This window comes from Symphodus melops (assembly GCF_947650265.1).
Source record: "Symphodus melops genome assembly, chromosome: 13".
NCBI classification, from domain to species: Eukaryota; Metazoa; Chordata; class Actinopteri; order Labriformes; family Labridae; genus Symphodus; species Symphodus melops.
In genome coordinates, this window is record NC_136703.1 from 8,210,167 (window position 1) to 8,230,123 (window position 19,957).

Genomic DNA, 19,957 nt, shown 5'->3' on the forward strand with positions numbered 1-19,957 from the left:
AAATGTAATTAGTTATGCAGATGGATCCGCCTCTTTTTTGCCCTCAATAAGGTCAAATTCAAACCGAAATAGTTGAAATAATAGATGCATATTGTTGAGCTGGTTGCCCCATAATTGTCTCTGGTGAACTATGGAGACGAGGACAAAAAAATGAAGAAAGAATATTCAAAAATAAAATCAAGTTTTGACTCAGATAACGTGACAAAGACTCAGTTGAGTGGAAATGTGGAAACATATCCCTGTTTAATAACGGCTTTTTGGACTGCATCAGAGTGCCTGCCTATTCTTCAAAATAAACTTTACATTTATTAGCTGTTTGATTATGTCCACTCTCTTTGAAGCACGCTAATTCCTCTTTATTTTTTGACCGAGTGCAGCTCCCGCTTTAATATATAAAAATAAAATAATAAAATCGAGGGTTGTAGGTAAGCGTATGGAAGTCACATTTCTTTAGTTTCATATGCCTTCTTCAGGCCCTGATAACTTTATCTAGCATTGTTAAAAAATGAGACCCAATAACTGATAACCTACATTTATAGAGTGAGCACTTGTCCATTTAAATCCATCATGTATTTTCATTTATAGCACTGTTATCAATAGCAAGTAAATATTAATTTTAATGCTACAATTCTACAATAAATGTTTTTTTACATTTAAGTTTTGCCTCTTTTCTTTTTTGGCAATTTAACAATCAACAATGAGTTTTTCATAGGTTGTGGAAAAGTCTGATTCATTTTTAATATATATCTTTAGAACCTACATAAACACAATTTCTAAATGCCTCAAACAGCTCGTGTACACTAATCATAATGGCCTAGTCATATATTTTGGAAAAGTTGGCAGTAAGTGTGACTTTCGTGGTTAAAAAAAGGAAACAGAAAACACTTTTTTTTACTGTTTTTTATTTGTATACCCAATACTAGGGCAGGATCAGCTAAGAGAAAACGAAAAAGAACAAAAAGTTAAAAGGGACAGTGACAGAGTGGGGTCCAAACCTTGAAGCAACCTTTGACTGGCATTCAACTGATGGAGAGAATTGGTGGATTTTTGAGGGATTCAGTCTTGGCCTCTTGTTTTTCTTCACACATATACACAATACGTAAGGTCACACATAATATTGATATAAAAGTGACCAATACGATACATGATGACCTTGCTTCTTATTGTTGGATTACCGGTACTAGTATTTTTTGAGACCTAACATTGTAAATTGCATTTAAAAATTACAACTACTAAGCAACAAAATCAGTTACTTATAAGTAAACCTAGGTGTATGGACCTAGCTACAACAAAGTGAGTTGAATAATAGTAGCGGCCGTGTTGCTTCATTGCTATTGGTTCCGCAAACAGCAGTTTTTAAACATTTTTTATAAGTTTATCTTCTTTTGTTATGCCTTATAAATGCTCCTTAAGCTGGGTCTTATGGCATATGTTAATTAATCACAGGGGCCACAAAAATCCACACAAAATCAAAGTTCCTTGCAGTTGCTTCAAGACCAGGCAATTTATTGGAAAATAAACTTTTTTTTTTATTATTTCCTAAAACCACCAGGATTTACTTTGGAAAACTCAAACCTTGTCTGGTACACACACTTAAGAAAATAATTAGACCTACAATTTTTAAGGATTTTTTTTCCAAATAAAAGCATGAAAAAAGTTAGTCTACAAGTAAGAAAAACACTTGCAAACTGTGACAAGAAAACCGCGGTCTATGGACTTAAAACTAGGGGGTACTACTGTTCAACAAAAGCTCTTTCATTACCTTTTTTATGAAGTGTAAGTGAAATGTACCGTCACATTACACTCACATCCAAGCCACTTATCAGACTGTCTTTAAAAAAAACCCTAATTGAAAGCCATTTTTGCTTGTTAAATACAAACAAACCACACAGAAATACGCTTTGATTGACATGTTCTGAAATCCAACATTTACTTCTGTCATAGTTAGGTTTCTTTAACCCCCCTGATCTTCCATGAAACCTGGCATTTTAAGGATTTAAAAATGAAAGCAAACAGGAAACTAAATCTTTCCCAGCTGGTGGAGTGGAATCCTTGTTAATTGAGCAAGAGCTGGAAAAATCCAAGCTGACAGAGTCTCTGTTCTCCTCTGCAGAGGGTTTTGATACGCTGCACGTTTCTCTCAATGTCCCGTCTTCCCTCTTGTCCTGCAGGTTTGACCACGTGTGTCCTCTGGCTGGAAACACAGCTAACAGTATTTTGAGAATCAAACATGTTGCTGATTTTGGTACATGGTGGTGGGAGGGGGGGGAGACACAGGGGGGTACTTTGCCTGGTCATAGACTTCTCAATCAGTGGAGAACAAGTCTCCAGCAGAGGGGAGTGGAGCCAGACCCCCAGTCACATTGGGCAGGAGGGAGAGGTCAGGGAGGCTCTGGATGTGAGACTTCAGCTCTTTCCTCACCATGGTAACCCTTGCCAATTTCTGCTTATATTCCTGCAGAGAAAAAGAGGACACAGAACCAATATCAACGATTACTTATTTATACTTTACAGTTATCATTCAAAATGCCTTCGACTTCCCCTTATTGGCATGTTTGAGATACATATAGAAAGTAAACTATTTAATTGCATCACAATGACTTAAATATTGGTTTTTGTTTTGCCAAAATCTATTTGATCTTATCATGCTAAACAAAGAGAGTTCTTCCAGCTTGAACAATATATAGGCAGGACACACAAGACCTTAGATCTAGTCAAAATCTGAAAACTGCAAGTGACGCTGCAGGAGCTGGGGATCAAACCCTCAACCGTCCAGAGAGACGACCGATTCTACCGACTGAGCCCACACGCAGCCGATGTGGGAGTGCTCCCTCGTCACATGTATCCGGACCCTTTCCCTGTTCACACATTTCCCCACTTAACTTGATTCAGGTCAGGTCAAGCACAGTAGTTGATCTTCTAGGGTGCTGGTAGTTATTTTTTTCTACACAACCAAGATGGCTGCTACCTCCGTACAAGTGACCACACACTAGTAGACACTATGTCAAATTGTAGAAATGAAAAGTGTTGGCCATTTTAGTCATAACATCCAAGAGATGTTTTTTTTTGTTTTTACTTGAAGTCATCTAAAAAGGATGTTGGTATAACGGCCAAGCCGAGTGTCCTACTGCTTTGGTTGAAAACGTTACGATGCTGTGATTGGCTGTAGCGTCCAGAGGCTTTTTGAGTTGTGCCAGTTTTTAAATAGCCTCTAATGAATCCAACAACAAACATGACGTTTAGGAGAAGACAAGACTGGTGAGGGTTGTTTACGATGTATAGTGTTATAATCACTCGATGTTCTGACTTCTGGCATGTTACTTATTATACTAAACCTTGTATTCATTATGTCTGTTGGAATATGTCTAGTAGGTACTATCAGCAGTCATATCTGGGGTCTGAACAGCCATTAGTACTGTATAAGATCAATAATGTGCTTAGCTTAATCTGTTACTTCACTTCTCCTTCTAAGGAATAAGGAATTGTTTCTTTTGATTTATTTTCACCTATATTTTTAAAAACATTTATCTCATCTGATTCTTTCAGCAGGTTGGTGTGCTGCAGCGCCTTGCCTCTAGTTTCTTCTCTCTCTCCGACAGCGCCTCTCGTTGGCTGCCGATGTATTCAGTCAGCATGCGAGCCAGCTGCCTGCGGTCCTCCAGCTCTGCAGCCAGTCGACCGTTGTATTCGGCCAACAGCAAGCAGGCCTCATCCACAGTCTTGGACAGCTTGTCTGCTGCGTCCTTGTCTAGATCAGACATCAAAGTTGGTTGTTAAGATCAGAGGACAGAAGATGAGCATCAGTGCTTACAATACGCGTTCACTTTGAGTCGCCTCTTCTGAAAATCTCACGATTTTCTTTCATTTAGTCGTGTCTACTTTGCCCTATATCGGTCAACACGTGTCGCTTTAGAACTTGTGCTCAAGGTTTTCTGCAAATGAAAGTTAGAATTACTAAAGCTTGAACTCAATCATGTACACAATTTAGCTATAAAACAGATCGTATATATATGATTGGTGACTTTTCCTCATCAACAATACAAAAGCATCAGTCACTTTAAAGAAAAAAAGGACTTTTAAAGTACAAAAACAAGTATTTTGTATTTTATTCACCAAGTTAGTGCCTTATATTTATTTATTTATTTGCAGTTTTGCTGCGGTTGTTGAACATTTTTGCACAGTATCTTGGAATTTTTGTAAAATCTGTATTTTTATTTGTATCCTTTTTATTTTGTTTATATCTTTTAAAATCTTTAGTTTTACACCGTGGGTCAGAGAGGAAGGTTTTTTCGATCCTTCTTTATGTCGAGCACATGTTGAAAAATTGATAATAAAGATGACTTTGACTAAAACTTGACGTTAAAAATGTTATAGATGTTTGCTCACGTCATTTACTGAATTGTGTTATCGTTTGATTTTCAGTTTATCTTTTTGAACTTTGAACGGTACGCGTTTTTATCTGCTGTCATTACTTGAAGAAATGAAATCGAAGTACTAAGTGGATTACTTTAACTTCTGATCAAGCTGAGAACTCAGGTCTTACCAGTGATTTTCTCAAGCAAGGAAACGTCTTGGACTTCCTGCGGTAGGGATGCAATCTTCTGGCGAACTGCTGCATCTCCTGATGCAGCGTTCTCCAAGTCCTGCAGAGCTTTTACAAGCTCCTCCGTCTGAAACCAAACGAATAGAGTAGAATCGTTTAGAGGCGCCAAGGAGCCTAGAGAGCGTTCTTCATTCTGCAGTGTGTTCCTCTTACCAGCTGAGTCCCAGAGATGTCCGTGGTGTGAGGAGAACTGTGGCTTCTGTAGTCATCATCTTCTTCATCTTCCTCTTCATGGACCTTCTGATAGCTTCGTTTCACAGGCTTCTTCTCTTCTAGAAGAACAGGTTCAGACATCACAGGACAAAAAAAACATCAGCATTTTATACGATTAAGGTGAGACAAGGAAGCTCTTTACAATATGAGGATTTTCATAGATTTGCGGATTTTTTTTAAACGGTTTTTAATGTTTTTTATTTCATATTTTTCTCTTTTGTAGAAATAGCGGGCAACTGACAGAAAAAAATGCTTAAAGGACTAATAAAACAAAACAAGAACTAACAATGATTCAATAAAGTATCTATCTATCTATCTATCTATCTATCGTTTCATGTGCCACGTGGATTTAAAGTATGAGGAGTGAGTGGATTGATTCCTACATCCTTACAGTGTTATTTTACAGACTTAATTAAATGAATAAACTGAAAGCTAATGTTGTATTCGACTCGTGTATACATAAAGTATCTGTATGATTTGAAGTGAATCTCACCTGAAGGCCTGGGACTGTTGGAGTCTTCTATGGCCAGTTTGAGCTGCTGAATGAAGTCTGCTCTGTAGAGGCTCCTCTCCTTCCAGATGTTCAGCAGTCTCTCCATTGGCTTTTTACAGCTCTCTTCAGCCTCCCTAGGATCAACAGAAAAGTAAAGCAGAATAAGACAAGATTGCAAAAAAAATAAAATTATTGACCAAGAGCTGAAAAACAGCAGATTCATGAAAACAGTTTGGATTGATTGGCTGGATGACTATTATATTGCATGTTTATTCTGCCGTTTTTATTCTTATAGGGCTCTATATGTTCAGACAAATTGTCATTTGACAGAGAAAGACAAGTCCAAGAACAAATAAGTCAAAGTTTAATTTTAGGTTCTGATTTGGGTGGGTGAAAGAAATCTCAACTCGTTATTTTGTCATGGTATTTTTGATACATCCACCTTTTTTAAGAAGTTTTGCGTTTCTATTCAACTTCATAAAAAAGATAACATGAAAATTAAACTATCAAAGAAGTTTGTCCTTTTGGAAATACAGACTGAAGTTTACGAGTGGGTGTGTGTCAACAAACCAACACACACACACACACATTTAGAAATGCATACAGAGCTATTAGATTCACATATTGTTTACCTGGCAACATGGGAGCAGGCATCAACGAGAACCGTCTCAAAGTCTTTTGCAAACTCGGGTCCTTTCTTCTTGCTGTTCTGGATGACATCGTTTGCCAGATAGAGAAACGTCAGCTTCCTGCTGACTTTGGCTGGAAGACAGACAAATCATGTTTCAATATTCACACCGAAAAAAGATCACTTGTGCGCAACATCATCATTCTGTGATGGTCAATGCACTGCTCAAGACACCGCTTTATTCTGCTTCAGATACTCATTTAAACATGTCCCACTATGTTTCACTGTGGGATCTATTCTTAAGAGATATCAGGAGAGGATATGGTACATCTTTACTTTAAAATGCTGAAACTTCAGAGTCAATGCTTCTTAAACACTCAGTGTACCAATAATAGAAACCAAAGCATGACACACATATTGGACAGTTTAATGTGTTGTTGCCTTCTTTCTTTACAAGCTTTAATAAAATATTGTAATCACACGTTTTTTGAAGAAATATTTTATCCATTATATTCAAATATATGGTAAGTTCAGATTTAATATGCTTAGTCATTTTCCCATCCTTGTTAACAGGGGTGTTTAACCTCGGTCCAACAAAACACGTTTTAAGTTTAGTCTTACATGTAGAGTTCATACCCTACAAAACTATAAACATCTTATAACACTTCACGGTATTCAAACACTATTACAAGTTGGAGACATCTTTTGTTTTTAAACAATCAAACAAATAAAATAAGTAACAGCTGGTCAACAATCCCCACACATATAGAAGTGTTTTCAGTATCAGGTCTGACCTTTCTTCAGCTCTCTGTGCCACACTTTGACGATGAGCGCTGAGTGTTTGCGGTGGTGGATGATCCACAGAGACAGAGTCTGCACGCTCTGCTGCGAGCTGCTCAGCTCCGTCAGCTTCTTCTCCAGGGCAGACTCGGAGAAGGACGACATGCCAGTAGAAGTCTGAGTTTCCCCCTAAACTGATCTAAAGCGACTGCTCCGACCTAGTTTGGAAAAACTCGCACGGTCATCAAAACTGAAGTTGCGTCGCAAACTCTCAGTCATGTAGCATCAAACTGCCTCCTCCTGAAGTCTTTACTAATGTCTAATTATTTTATTAGCTTCCCAAACTGTTGAGAAAAATCTACTAAACAAACAAGACGTGAGCTCGTTTTCGGCTGTGGTTTCGTCACTGTCTTTAGTGTTGTTTATAGTCAAGGCTAACATTAACTAGCACAGCTTAGTAGCCATCTGCAGAAGCTGCAGCCCTAAGCTAGGTTTAACCTCGAAGTAATCGATTACGATTATAAATTAAAAAGATTATGTTATAGTCGTACCATATTTCTGAAATACGCAGACGAATAAAAGCATCTACAAAAGCCTGACGGGCAAACTCAAACTTGATATTGGCTTGTCTACTGCAAAAAGATGCCTTCTAAAAAATGGCAGCTTGCACTTTCACCTCGACATGTGCGTCGCACAGTAGTGACGCAAACAAAGCCAGGCATCATCTTCCTCTTATCTAGGATGATGATGAAAACAAAAACCCATCCTTGCATTGATTGAATGCTATTTTGAATGCTGATCTTCAATGCTGCCTCAGCAATACTTATCAAGAAATTAGCTCTCATCTAGTTTTATATTAGCCCCAATCAAGAATGATGGAGACACAGACGAATGGAGTATTCTCAAAAACACCTGTCACATGTTGGAAAATGTTAAATACATTAACCTAATGTTAAAAAAAAACAGTAACCTAATGTTAGTGTGATTTCAACTGACTTGTATATTTCATGAAGACATATATTTTAAAAAAATCCAAATAAATAGAGAAAACATTGTGTGAATTTTAAATTGTAGTTCAGTTGTTACTGTTCATTCAATCAATATTTACAATTTCCTCTATTACCCCATGAATAATCAATTCTTTACTTCGTTTAAACCTATTTATGGAGATAACATGAAAAATAACATTGGTAAACAGATATAGCTTGATGGTGGTCAAGCAAAACATCAAGTGTATTAAGTCTATAGGAAATGCATCCATGAATCATCCAGCTGCTTGATTAAAAAGATTAAGCTAAAACTCTTATTTTCATCCTCTTTTAATATTTCAATCACTCATTCAATCCATATTAAAATCTCAAAGAATCACTGATAGATACAGAAAACAGTGAAACAAACAGAATAATACAAAGGCAGCAAAAACACATTTTAAAACAGTTACATATAAAGGCAGAGTATAACATAAAATGACCCAAAGGTACAAATGTAAAAATCAATCAGTAAATCAAAAAGTCAATCTATATTTGCACAGCACCAATTCATTATGAATATTATGTCAATCCCCTTTAAAAAAGGGCAGGTATATGCACTTTTTGTGATATTATTTACAGAGACCCAAAACAACTATGAAATAAGTGCTTGACAACATGAGTACAAATACTTTTCATTTTCACAGACAAAAACCTTAAGCAGAACCGGACACACGAACCATACCTTGACACTGGGGTTTGTTTTTCTTAACTCATCTGTGACTAGATTTGACTGAGTTATGCATTATTATGGATGTGGCTGATAATCTGTAAGTGTGCATGTTGTAGCTGTTTGCAGGGAAACTTAAAGCACGCTTCAGCTCCTCCTCAATGCCTGTGACTAGGTTGATCGAAAGTTAGTTGGTAGAGTTATCGTCTCTCATCTCAAAGGTCCAAGGTTCGATCCCCAGCTCCTTGAAATAAGCAAGACAGTGATGGACAACAGGAAAATAGTGAACTCTGGCCCATGATTTTTGGCCCACTTGTCATAGGCTGGTAGCAACCTGGATGCAAATTTGAAAATGCAGACGACCTGGTGGTATCCCGAATTGCTCCCCCTACTGTGTCAGGGGCGTATGAATGTGTATTTAGTTACTTTTGATGGTCAATATGCATAGCAACCAGTGCCACCAGTGTGTGGAGGTGAATGGGTAGGATGTAAAAGGGCTTTGAGTAGTGAGAAGACTAGAAAAGCGCTATAAACTCAAGTCCATATACCATTTAGGCTGGGACAGCATTTTCAATGTGGTGACCACCATCGATTTGCTTCAAAATATCCCTTCACTAACCAATTGCTGCACTCAACTGGCAGGTTACTTATGCCTCTGTTACTACCTCCAACAGCAGATCAGGGGCATGAAAGCTTTGGTCCACCATTATGCACCAGTGGTTCCCAGACTGTCTCTGCTAGAGCCCCCTTTGGTAGATGAAAATAGTTTCAATCCCTCCCACATCAACATAAAAATGTATATCAATATACACTAATAACACTATTTGTGACTTTCTTCGCTAAGAGAAGAAAGAATAGTAGACGTAGACTGATTATTGCTGTTGGATTTTCTGTTTGTACATTATCGGAGAAAAAGTCTGACAAATAGTAAAACCAAAGAAAATTATATAAATATAAGCATGTCAATATTTTTTACTGTCAATGATCTTTAAATCATCCTGTTTCAGTGTATTGGGTATCAACTTGAGAAATATCTTTTTTAAACTACACGTGTATTTTAAAGAAGCATCTTCTTGAAACTGTAAAGAGTTGACTATAGAAACATCATATCTGAGTAACATATTGCTATGCATTGCAAACAATCTGTTTAGAAACCAAAACATAACCTTATTTTAAAGAAGATTTTTTTTCAAAGTATGCATTCTGAAAACCAATCATAGTTTGGTCACAGTTTGACGCTGACTGCTAATAATAATAAAAAATATATAAAATCTTCTGCCTGATCTGCATGTTTCAATATGAATGGTCATTGAGGATTTACATGTCCATTTGCCTCCATAATGCTGTGGTTGACAAAATGCACAATATTGCTGTCAAAACATTGGGTTTGGGACCTGGGTGCCGGTGAGTATCAGGCAAATTGTATGTTGTTTGAACAGGTGGGTTTAACTAAATGAGCCTCAAATATCAACCAAAATGCAAATTCAGCCACACCTGTAGAAGTCTTTTTCATGACATTAACAAAGAAGTTACAGTACTTGTAAAACAGTGAGCAGAAGTAGTTCACTTACAAAGGATGCAGTTATTGTTTTTACTTTAATCAATTTTATCTATTATTTTCCACATTAAAAAATAAATGTCTTCAGTGGAAAAGACTTATCAGCCAAAAAATATTGGGTCAAGTCTGATTTTATCATCAAATACTCTACGTTACATGATCAAGTGTAATTGGTAAACATGTTCAAAATAGATATAGAAAGCTGTAAGCTTTTTTATTTGTCACCACAAAAATTGTGTTTTGCAAAACATTGACTATAGTCTTCGGCCTAAAGTGTTATGCTGACAATGTGGGTATAATTGTAGAAATCTTGACCGACATATTGTCCCCAGTTTGCCGAGGTTCATGTGAGTAAGAGCTTAAAAAAACTGTGTTAGGGACGAGTGGCAATCAGAATACAGAATAAGTCTGTGTAATTAACGTTATTCTTATAGATGAATTGACTGCAGCTAGTTTTTAAAGGTAGCACTCAGATCAAAAAACATCTGATAGATGTAAAAGTCTATTAACAATTAATCTATTCATTAGTATCATGATCACAAGCACCCCATGTACCGAGGCTGTGGTCCTTCAAGTGGGCTGAACCCGCATTTCATTCCCCATGCTCTCTCTCTCCCAGATTTCTGATTCTATCCACTGCACTATCTCTAAATAGAGGCATAACAAGCCCCAAAATAAACCTTTAAAATAGACATCATCTATGATCGATGTAATGTGATTTAATTATTCAATCTATTGCTTAATATTTGCAATCAGTTGTCTTGAATAAACAGAAAAAAGCAATAACCACCTTATGTTGGAGTAAAGGTATTGTATAGCGAATAACCTGCACTGATTAACTTTGTGTAAGTGCACATTTACAGTTTTATGTCACTTGTCAATGATTAATGAACAATCACGGTTTACTTTTTCATGGTTTATTTCATTTATGCAATTTATTTAATGGGATGGAAAGTCCACAGTCACACACAAAACAGACATGCAAATATACTTCCCACAACCAACACTCCCCGGAAAGATGCAAAATTGGTCCTCTCATTCCCCCCCCCCCCCCCCTTCCGTCCATCAATCCACCCTTTTAAAAACAGGCCCTGATACCTTTTGCAAACCAAACTCAATTTAACACAGTGGCTGTGAAGAAGTTGGAGTTAAAGTGAGGACATGTTTGGTGCTGTGTTTCTCTCTTTAAGTTGGCTGATGCTGCAGTTAGCTGACGGGGAATTGGATTACATATCCAAAGGAATGGGAATGCAACTGCACGGGGACTTCTCTATCGCTGGACTCTTTCCTCTCCACGACACAAAAGGACCAAGTGATGGTCTGCCTGCTTTAGGTCAATGTAGTGGGTGAGGAAACTTCCAACTAAAATAAAACCAACATAAATACTGTGTTTTTTTTAATCATCCACAGTTTTTATTTGATATTAATTCATTTGCTTGCCTATTCTAGAGGTACCCAAAACAAACATGGATTTCACCTGATGCAGGCCATGAGATTTGCTGTGGAAGAAATCAACAACAGCAGCAAAACAGAATCTCTTTTACCGGGAGTGAAGCTGGGTTACCAGATTTACGACATCTGTTCTGTATCAGCCGGTGTCCTGGCATCACTGGATTTGTTGGAGCCGCACTATAACAGTCCCTCCTCATCTGGTCTAGAAAAAGACAATGAACCAATGTACAACAACAGTCAAAGGCCAGTTGCTGTGGTTGGGCCGGACAGTAGCAGCAAATCGTTCACCCCTGCTTCTTTACTCGGAGCTTATCTTATACCACAAGTAAGATTTTATCATTGTCCTTAAGTTATAAAACATTCCACATGATATGATAGGCATACATAAAAGACAAAATGACTCCTTAAATGCTCTTGCTCTCCCTTTTAGATATCTTATGAAGCATCAAATGAAAAGCTTAGCAACAAGTTCCTCTACCCAGCTTTTCTTCGCACCATTCCTAGTGACAAGAACCAGGTGGCAGCTATGATCCAGCTTCTAGTTAAATTCAATTGGACCTGGGTCGCTCTCTTAGGCAGTGACAATGCCTATGGCGTGGAAGGAATGCAGAGCTTGTCCAAGCTTGCACCACTCCACGGCATCTGCATCGCCTACCAAGGAGTCATCCCCGCGTTCAGCACTGACACAATACAGAACATGAGGAACATAGTGACTGGCTTACTGACAACCAAAGTGAACACCATTGTGGTCTTCTCCAGCAAGTCGAAACTACAAGGCTTAATGCCGTACATCCTTGAGCGGAATGTGACAGATAAGATTTGGATTGGCACAGAGGACTGGTCAACATCTTCAAAAATATCAGGGATACCTGGGATTCACACTATTGGCACTGTGATTGGTATATCAGTCAAATATGCAGCCATATCTGGTTTTGAGGAGTTTGAAAGAAAGGTAGCTGAGGCTTCAATGCTACAAAGTGACACCGAGGAAGTCAATGTTACAATGAGCTCAGGCAACAACTGTCTTCAAAGCACAGACCTGTACAGCCTAGCCAAGGACAAGTTTGTTATGGACAGGTATGACATTACTTCTTCCTTCAATGTGTACAAGGCAGTGTATGCTGTTGCTCACGCTCTGCACAAAGCACTTGGTTGTGATTCGGGAGCATGCCAAATGAGGAGAGTTTATCCATGGGAGGTAAGCAGACGTAAACTCGTTTTTTGGGGGGGTTATTTTAGTGTTCTTTTCTTCTTCAATATAAAATCTATCAAAACCATCATTTTGTTTGTTACTGATTTTTTCCTTTTTCAACGCCACCTCAGCTCCTGTGGTTGCTCAAAGAGGTGCGATTCTCTCTGGACAACACCTCTGTTTACTTTGACATTAATGGGGACCCACCAACAGGATATGACATAATTTCCTGGTTTTGGAGGGGAACAGAATGGACTGTAAGAAAGGTGGGCACCTTCAGCCCAGATCCAATTTTGCTCACAGTCGACGGTGATGAAATTGAATGGTATAACATGGCCAATTCTAGAGAGGTAAGACCTATTGGACCGTTCTATGAAGTATAAAAAGTTTTTATACATGTTATTAAGTGCAAACGTGTTGCATTTCTGAAAAAGAAATCCCCAACATAAAATACACTTTAATATCATTCACAATATACAATATACATCATGTTCAGAAATGCAACAGGAAACGTTGTTTATGTTATAATTTCAAAGTTTTACTAATATCTAACTTATTTATGGAATAAATTACAATTCTGGAATTACAAACTCATTCTTCGAACCCATTGGATAAATTTAAAAGTACAATTATGGACCTTTTTTGTAATTTCTGTATTTATTTGTTTGTATGATCTTGTTTGCACTGTGTTGGGTGTATCAAGGTGCCGCTGTCCATTTGTTCTCCACCTTGCCCGGAAGGACACAAGAAACTGCAGACAGGACAACACACATGCTGCTTCGACTGCCAGGCCTGCCCGGCTGCCACTTTCCTCAATATAAGTGGTAACATAAAGACAGAAAAAAACCCACATGTGACCATTGTGTTTTAATTGTGTTTTAGTAGTATTGCTTTTGTTCTTTTGTTGTTTCTTGTTTTTTCCCCTTGTGCACCATTTGGTACTGGAAAGTGCTATACAAATAAATATTGATTGAACATATAAGTGCAGGAAAAAGATTTCCCACTCACTCAAATCAAGTGTCTACAGTATTTTAATATCCTTTTAAATTTCCTTTTCTTTTTAATTTTCTATTACTGGAGCTATTTAAATTTGAGATGAGCAAAATTATCCGTCTACTACTCATTATCAGTTTCTGCTGCTCAATTTTCTATCTGTTGTGTGTAACGTTGACCAGTAGGTGGTGCTGAGTACTCATCTTTTTATCCTGAAGCATGCTTCAAAAGGATGCAAACCACCATCACAACATGTCACTTAACACGAGTCTTTCCTGTTTGTCTCTCAGTTCTAAAGGTTAATCTGAATCTAATAAGCAATAAGCTGTTGCAGTTTTAAATTCTTAGTTTTCTCTTTATTTGTTTTTTTTTTCCTTAGACCCCACCAAATGCCAAGAGTGTCAGTGGCAACAATGGTCTCTCCCAGAAAGTGAGCAATGTCTGAACAGGACGGTCTTGCTGCTCGCCTGGGACAATCCCCTCTCCATCGCACTCCTCTTCTTTCTGGCCTCCTGTCTTCTGATGACTTCCAGCTCTGCAATAATCCTTCTGCTAAACCTGAACACTCCAGTGGCCAAGTCTGCTGGAGGTCGCACCTGTCTCCTGATGCTGGCAGCTATGACCGCTGCTGCCATGAGCTCTTTGTGTCATTTTGGCCCGCCATCTCCTCTGGCCTGCATCCTCAAGCAGCCGCTATTCATTGTCAGCTTCACTGTGTGCCTGGCCTGCATCACTGTGCGCTCCCTCCAGGTCGTCTGCATTTTCAAATTTGCATCCAGGTTGCCACCAGCCTATGACAAGTGGGCCAAAAAACATGGGCCAGAGTTCACCATTTTCCTGGTGTCCATCATGGTCTTGCTCATTTCAGTTCTCCGTGTGTCTATAAACCCCCCTGTGCCCGACCAGGACCTTGACTTCTATGATGACAGCATTGTGTTGGAGTGCAGTAACACCCTCTCACCTGGCGCAGTCCTTGAGCTTGCTTATGTATCTCTGCTCAGCACCCTCTGCTTCTTTTTCAGCTACATGGGCAAAGACCTGCCAGCTAACTACAATGAGGCAAAATGTGTCACCTTCTGCCTCATGGTGTACATGATCTCCTGGATGAGCTTCTTCACTGTCTACCTCATCAGCCGAGGCCCTTTCACCATGGCTGCGCAGGTGTTTGCAGTACTCTTCAGTGTCCTGGCCTTCTTTGGAGGCTACTTCCTGCCTAAAATTTATATCATTGTCCTCAAGCCACAGATGAATACTACTGCCCATTTCCAGAATTGTATTCAAATGTACACTATGAGTAAACAATGAATCTTCTTACAGATTCAGTTGAAAAAAACAATGATGAAGGCCTTAAAGTTAAAGTTCTGATTGAGTTTAAATTAAAATGTATGTAACAGCTGTTACATACAAGTGAAAAATGGTATGAGTTATATACATTTTTATTTGGATGAATAAAGTTGTAATAGATTAGTCTAAGCAGAGAGATTAGTGGAGCCACGCTCCTGTAGTCTGGATTATTAGAATATCCAGAATCCTGAAAAGACTTTACACACAATGACTAAGTAAAGCATTCGCATTAGAATCAATTAAATATAAAGAAGAACAACAAAGTGTAGATAAATGCAACATACACCTTACTATGACCCATAAACTGAATTTACAAAGGTATGGAATTTTTCATTTATTTTAGTTTTAATTTGAAAAGTTTCCATTTTTTTCCAACATACCAAAGTGTCTGTTGTGAAAAAAGGCCATTTAACTTATTTTTTAATGTCCTTTCATAAAATCAATTTAATTTCAAAAGCATCTACATTTACATCTTTGACAGTGTTTGATCATTGTATTTAATTACAACTATTTTTTGAACTTCTTTTCTTTTTTAATAAACCAAAAACTAATTGAACAGTAAGTTGTAAATCTCATCAGAGTCTGAATATAAAACTTACTTTAAAGCTGCCACTGCTCTACAACTCTTTGCCAAGGCAAAATAGAAAATCAACCGCCTGCAGCTGCAGGCTGTGACTGTGACACTGTTGCTGTAGATTGAAGAAAGCATTTATTTAAGTGAATAGACATATTAAAGTAGAAAACATCATTGTGGAGTGGTTTTATTATTCAGGAGATTTCAGTTGTTTCCAGAGTATTAGAAATTGAAAATATCTACTAATTGTAAAACTAAAACATGTATGCATTGTAGATAGGACCATTGTGTTTCTTTTGTTTTTGAGATTTCTGAATTTCCTTAAGTTACTTGTTACATGCTACATTGGAAATGTTAGCACAGGTTCACAATAAAAAAGTATATCATCATATTTCCAAAATCTGGCATCTGGTCACAAAGAGGTTTCAGCAAGTTGAAAAATCTCATTGAATGTCAATTTACAAGCACATACACACATATACACACATACACGCACACATGCACACACACACACACACACACACACACACACACACACACACACACACACACACACACACACACACACACATGCTGTTGGCTGTTGTTTGACAGGAGAGATGAAAAGGCTTTTGTGGTTGGTAGGTCAGCGCTATTGACCAGTAGATGTGTGAGTAGAGCCCGGGCTTGGTTTTCCCACAGTCTCTGTGTCCACTCGAGGCTTAATACCCTCAGTCAACAATAGAAGTGTGCCATGGGTGAACAAGCAGGAGTTTAAATTGTCAGCACACCCAGGACAAGAGTGCGCGCCTGTGGTTGAGATCTCAGGAGAAAACTTTAAAACATGAAGGCTTCACCTTGAAGTCAAACACCTGAACCAGCGTTCTATTGGTCTGACACAGATGGACGCAGCAGTGGTTGAATTTGTTCCAAGTCACCCAAGATTCCCTACAATCCCATTCAAGCCACAAAAATAACACTACCCATGTACTGCTACTTGATACAGTGAAAGTCTCAGTTATCAACAATCTGAATTGCTTACAGATACATACGTATGAATATGCTTACATCTAATTCATTTTCCCTTAATGCATTTAAAACATGGCTCTCTGGGAGCACATGGCTGTGTAACTGATGTGTGAAATAATTAACAGCTCCTGATACTGACTGACAGCACATCCGTCTCAGTCTGATAATTGGAGATATTTGGATGTTAAAGGCACATGTCAATATACTGGTCCGCCTGTGATTGATTCACTATTATTGATTTCTTTACCATTGTTACAGACTCTAGCTCTGCCTCGGTCTCATGGCTTTGTTATGATAACATGAAGAACTGCTTATCTAGAGATATCAGTCCTTACAGATTAACTCTGAAGAAACATTAACAGAAACTTACTTCCACCAATTTCGACTGTATTCACTACACCAGAATCTATAGTCTGCACTGTGGTGTAATTCAAAAATGTAAGCCATTTGAGTACCTTCATAAATGCAAAAAAAAGGAGTGAGGTGATTGAGGGCCTCTCATCACTCTTCTTTAACATTTTTGGGGACAGGCTCTAAATTGGAGAATCAAACCATGTTTAATGCCTTCAAGTCTCCGAACGCACAAGGCTTCAATCAAAGGAGGAAATTGTTTGTGGCATTTTTAGGCCTAAATCTAACTTTCAACACAAGTTTCACATCCTGTATTCTGTGCATTCTGCAGCAAACATTGCATTTCCTGTATCATTAAAGATTGATTATAAACAATCAACAAATGTGTCAAAAAGACATTTGTATCTATTATTTAAATGTGCTTGTGACAAATATTTGAAGGTGGAGTCAGTTTCACAGCTTATAAACACAATATTCAAACTGGGCTCCTCCTGTTGGGCTCATCTCTCCTGAGAGTAGTGCGCCCTCACTGCAGGACATAACGTGTACTTTTATTGCTTGTACCTACACTGCAAGCTACTGCATGTAAGCACAAGCTAACTTCCTGTGATCGGCACCTGCCTGTCCAACAGGAACATGGAAACCTGCTTAGGCAAAGCCGACACAAGGTTTACCCTTGTTTTAGAATCCACTTAGTGTTTCGCCTTACTTTGTTCCTCCTTTTTTGCAGCTACATCAACATCCACCACATATTTTATTGTATCCAACATAGACTGTATCCACACACATTGTATCCACTCCTTAACTCCACTTGCACGCTGTCATGGTCGAACTCCCTCCCCTTCCATCCAACCCCACCCCACTCCTGCTCCCCACCCAGAAACATCCCCAGTCAACCAAAACAAAACATCTAAATATATACAGAGGACAGCCACATTCACCATCACACATGCGTTGAGGCCCATAAGTGATGACTGAGTGGAATAACTTTTGTATACATCTATTTTTTTTAAAAAGCTACTGAATCTCTTTAACTTGTTCCATGAAATAAAGATCTTGAATCAGCTTGTTTAAATGATTGTATCCTTTTATTGTTGTATTGTCATCCAAGAAAAAGTCACACATGAGTTTTAATAAGAGCCTAAATGTGATACGCAAATGCGACAGCAACATTTCATTAAAACCTGTTACACACACACGTACACGCACACGCACACGCACGCACGCGCACACACACACACACACACACACACACACACACACACACACACACACACAAAATATTGGTCCATAAAATTTGGCTTAGAAGATAAGTCAAGACAGAGAAATATTCTCAACAGCAGCTGTCAGTATAACTCAGTACCACAAATACATATATACTGTTACATCAAGCTAAGGATAAACTCCACTGGAGTAAACTGTCATTTCACAAGATTTGATCAAACCACCTCCTCTCCACAATCCACCAGTTTAAACACAAATGAAAGCAAAAATTAAATGTGAATCGAAGTCAAAGCAGGAAAATCTTCAAAAAAGTGAGAGCTTTGCTTTTACTACTTGTCCATCAATGTGATGAGACAACAAGGGACCCCACCATTAACAGGAGGGTTGGAAATATCTTTCCTACGGAGTGAGGGAGACTTTATATTCCCTCAGGTCTAAAAGTTTCTGTCAGAGTTTCTACCAAGGCCTCCACATGGGGCCTCTGCTGCTGCTGTCCTGCAGGATGGTAGGCCTGAGTGTGGAGCAGACTGGGGAGGAGACGCTGGTTCTCTGTCCCTGATGGAGCTGCTGGCCCTGTAAAGGACTGACAAGGGCCTCTGTGTTGGATCCAGCAGCGAGGAAGTGCACAGAGTCGCTCCAGCAATAAGAGTATCCCTGGTTGAAGTCACTCTGACAGACGCCTGGCTGCAGCTGCTGCCTCAGGAAGCTCACGGTCATCTCCAAGATGTCAGCTTTCTCCAGTTTGGAGTTGGGCTCTTGCTTGTGGAATTCTTTCTCCAGGATGATCTTGAGTTGCTCTATGCAGCTGTTGATGCGGTCTCTGCGCATTTTCTCTACAACAGGTTTTCTCATCTGGAGAAGAGAAGAGATGTGGGTAAGAAAACAATTGAAATCCACAATAACATCAAGTCATTTGTAATTGGAAGCCGATACAAATAATTTAAATCCCCTCCAGTACTCACTTTGATATTTTCTCTCTCAGATATCCTGATATGGTGAATAGAGGAGTAGTTGGTACAGGGAGCCATGTCTGTGTAGATAATGTGAGCTGTTTCTTCTGGACAGTGGTGCGGGATCTGATTTCTCCAGGGGAGCTGCTCCTCATTTTATACTGTGCAATTAGCATAACAAAGCCATGTGGCTGAGGCAGGGCTGGGGTTCCCACACTCCGACCAGTGGGACTCCCAGCACAACAATGGGAGACATGTCAATAACTCAAAGAGTATCTGTGTCATTGTGCGAGGCATGTTTCCCAAGATAAGCAACAGGTACGTAACAATTTATCAAGCGTCTATCTGAGAACTTCTCCAAATCAGAAGGTCAGAATTGATTTTATTTTAAAATGTAAAAAAAAGAAAGAAAAGGGGGTAATGATACATAAAAGACAGCACCTTCAAAGGGGGTCACAGTAATTAAGACCAAATGCTTCACTGCAATAAAACAATATAAACTGAAAGTCTTTTATTTTTTCTTCAAAGAATGACCACTTCCTGCAAAAAGCAGTTTGGTGCAGGGACGGGAGCATTTAAACACTTCTCAATGCTCTATATTTCAGGCAAAGGCACTTCACACTAGACAAAAGATCAAATGTTAAAATAGGGAAAATAAACTGTAGTTGAAAAGTCTTATATAGTAGTTTTTGCATATTCTTGTTACTGTTTATATTCAATGTTGTACTTGTGTGTAAGATGCCAATAAAGCAGATCTTAAGTCTGAAAAAAAAAAAAAAAAAGCTAGGTTAGCTAGACACCAAAGACAGAGAGGGAAGTCACCTGGCTGTTACTTCCCCACGTGTTCCATCAGTTTTCAGCAGGAATCAAGTGTAAGCAGGTGTACACAACAGCCA

General features: G+C 38.6%; 3 protein-coding genes across 3 annotated transcripts; 1 reads left to right on the forward strand and 2 right to left on the reverse strand.

Annotated features, from left to right (window-relative positions):
- Positions 1-1,479: 1,479 nt before the first annotated feature.
- Positions 1,480-7,415, reverse strand: rprd1b (regulation of nuclear pre-mRNA domain containing 1B). Its single transcript, XM_079358858.1, has 7 exons — positions 6,732-7,415; positions 5,942-6,071; positions 5,310-5,443; positions 4,757-4,875; positions 4,544-4,670; positions 3,573-3,748; positions 1,480-2,455 (listed from the first exon to the last, which is right to left on the reverse strand). The coding sequence occupies exons 1-7, from the start codon at positions 6,880-6,882 to the stop codon at positions 2,306-2,308; spliced, it is 987 nt and encodes a 328-aa protein (XP_079214984.1). The 5' UTR covers positions 6,883-7,415; the 3' UTR covers positions 1,480-2,305.
- A 1,440-nt stretch (positions 7,416-8,855) lies between these two features.
- Positions 8,856-14,915, forward strand: tas1r1 (taste receptor, type 1, member 1; the record flags this gene model as incomplete). Its single annotated transcript, XM_079360063.1, has 7 exons — positions 8,856-8,896; positions 11,164-11,319; positions 11,423-11,750; positions 11,856-12,623; positions 12,749-12,967; positions 13,321-13,441; positions 13,990-14,915. The coding sequence occupies 7 exons, from the start codon at positions 8,856-8,858 to the stop codon at positions 14,913-14,915; spliced, it is 2,559 nt and encodes an 852-aa protein (XP_079216189.1).
- A 3,063-nt stretch (positions 14,916-17,978) lies between these two features.
- her12 (hairy-related 12) lies at positions 17,979-19,168 on the reverse strand. Its single transcript, XM_079360335.1, has 2 exons — positions 19,074-19,168; positions 17,979-18,963 (listed from the first exon to the last, which is right to left on the reverse strand). The coding sequence occupies exons 1-2, from the start codon at positions 19,137-19,139 to the stop codon at positions 18,568-18,570; spliced, it is 462 nt and encodes a 153-aa protein (XP_079216461.1). The 5' UTR covers positions 19,140-19,168; the 3' UTR covers positions 17,979-18,567.
- Positions 19,169-19,957: the final 789 nt, after the last annotated feature.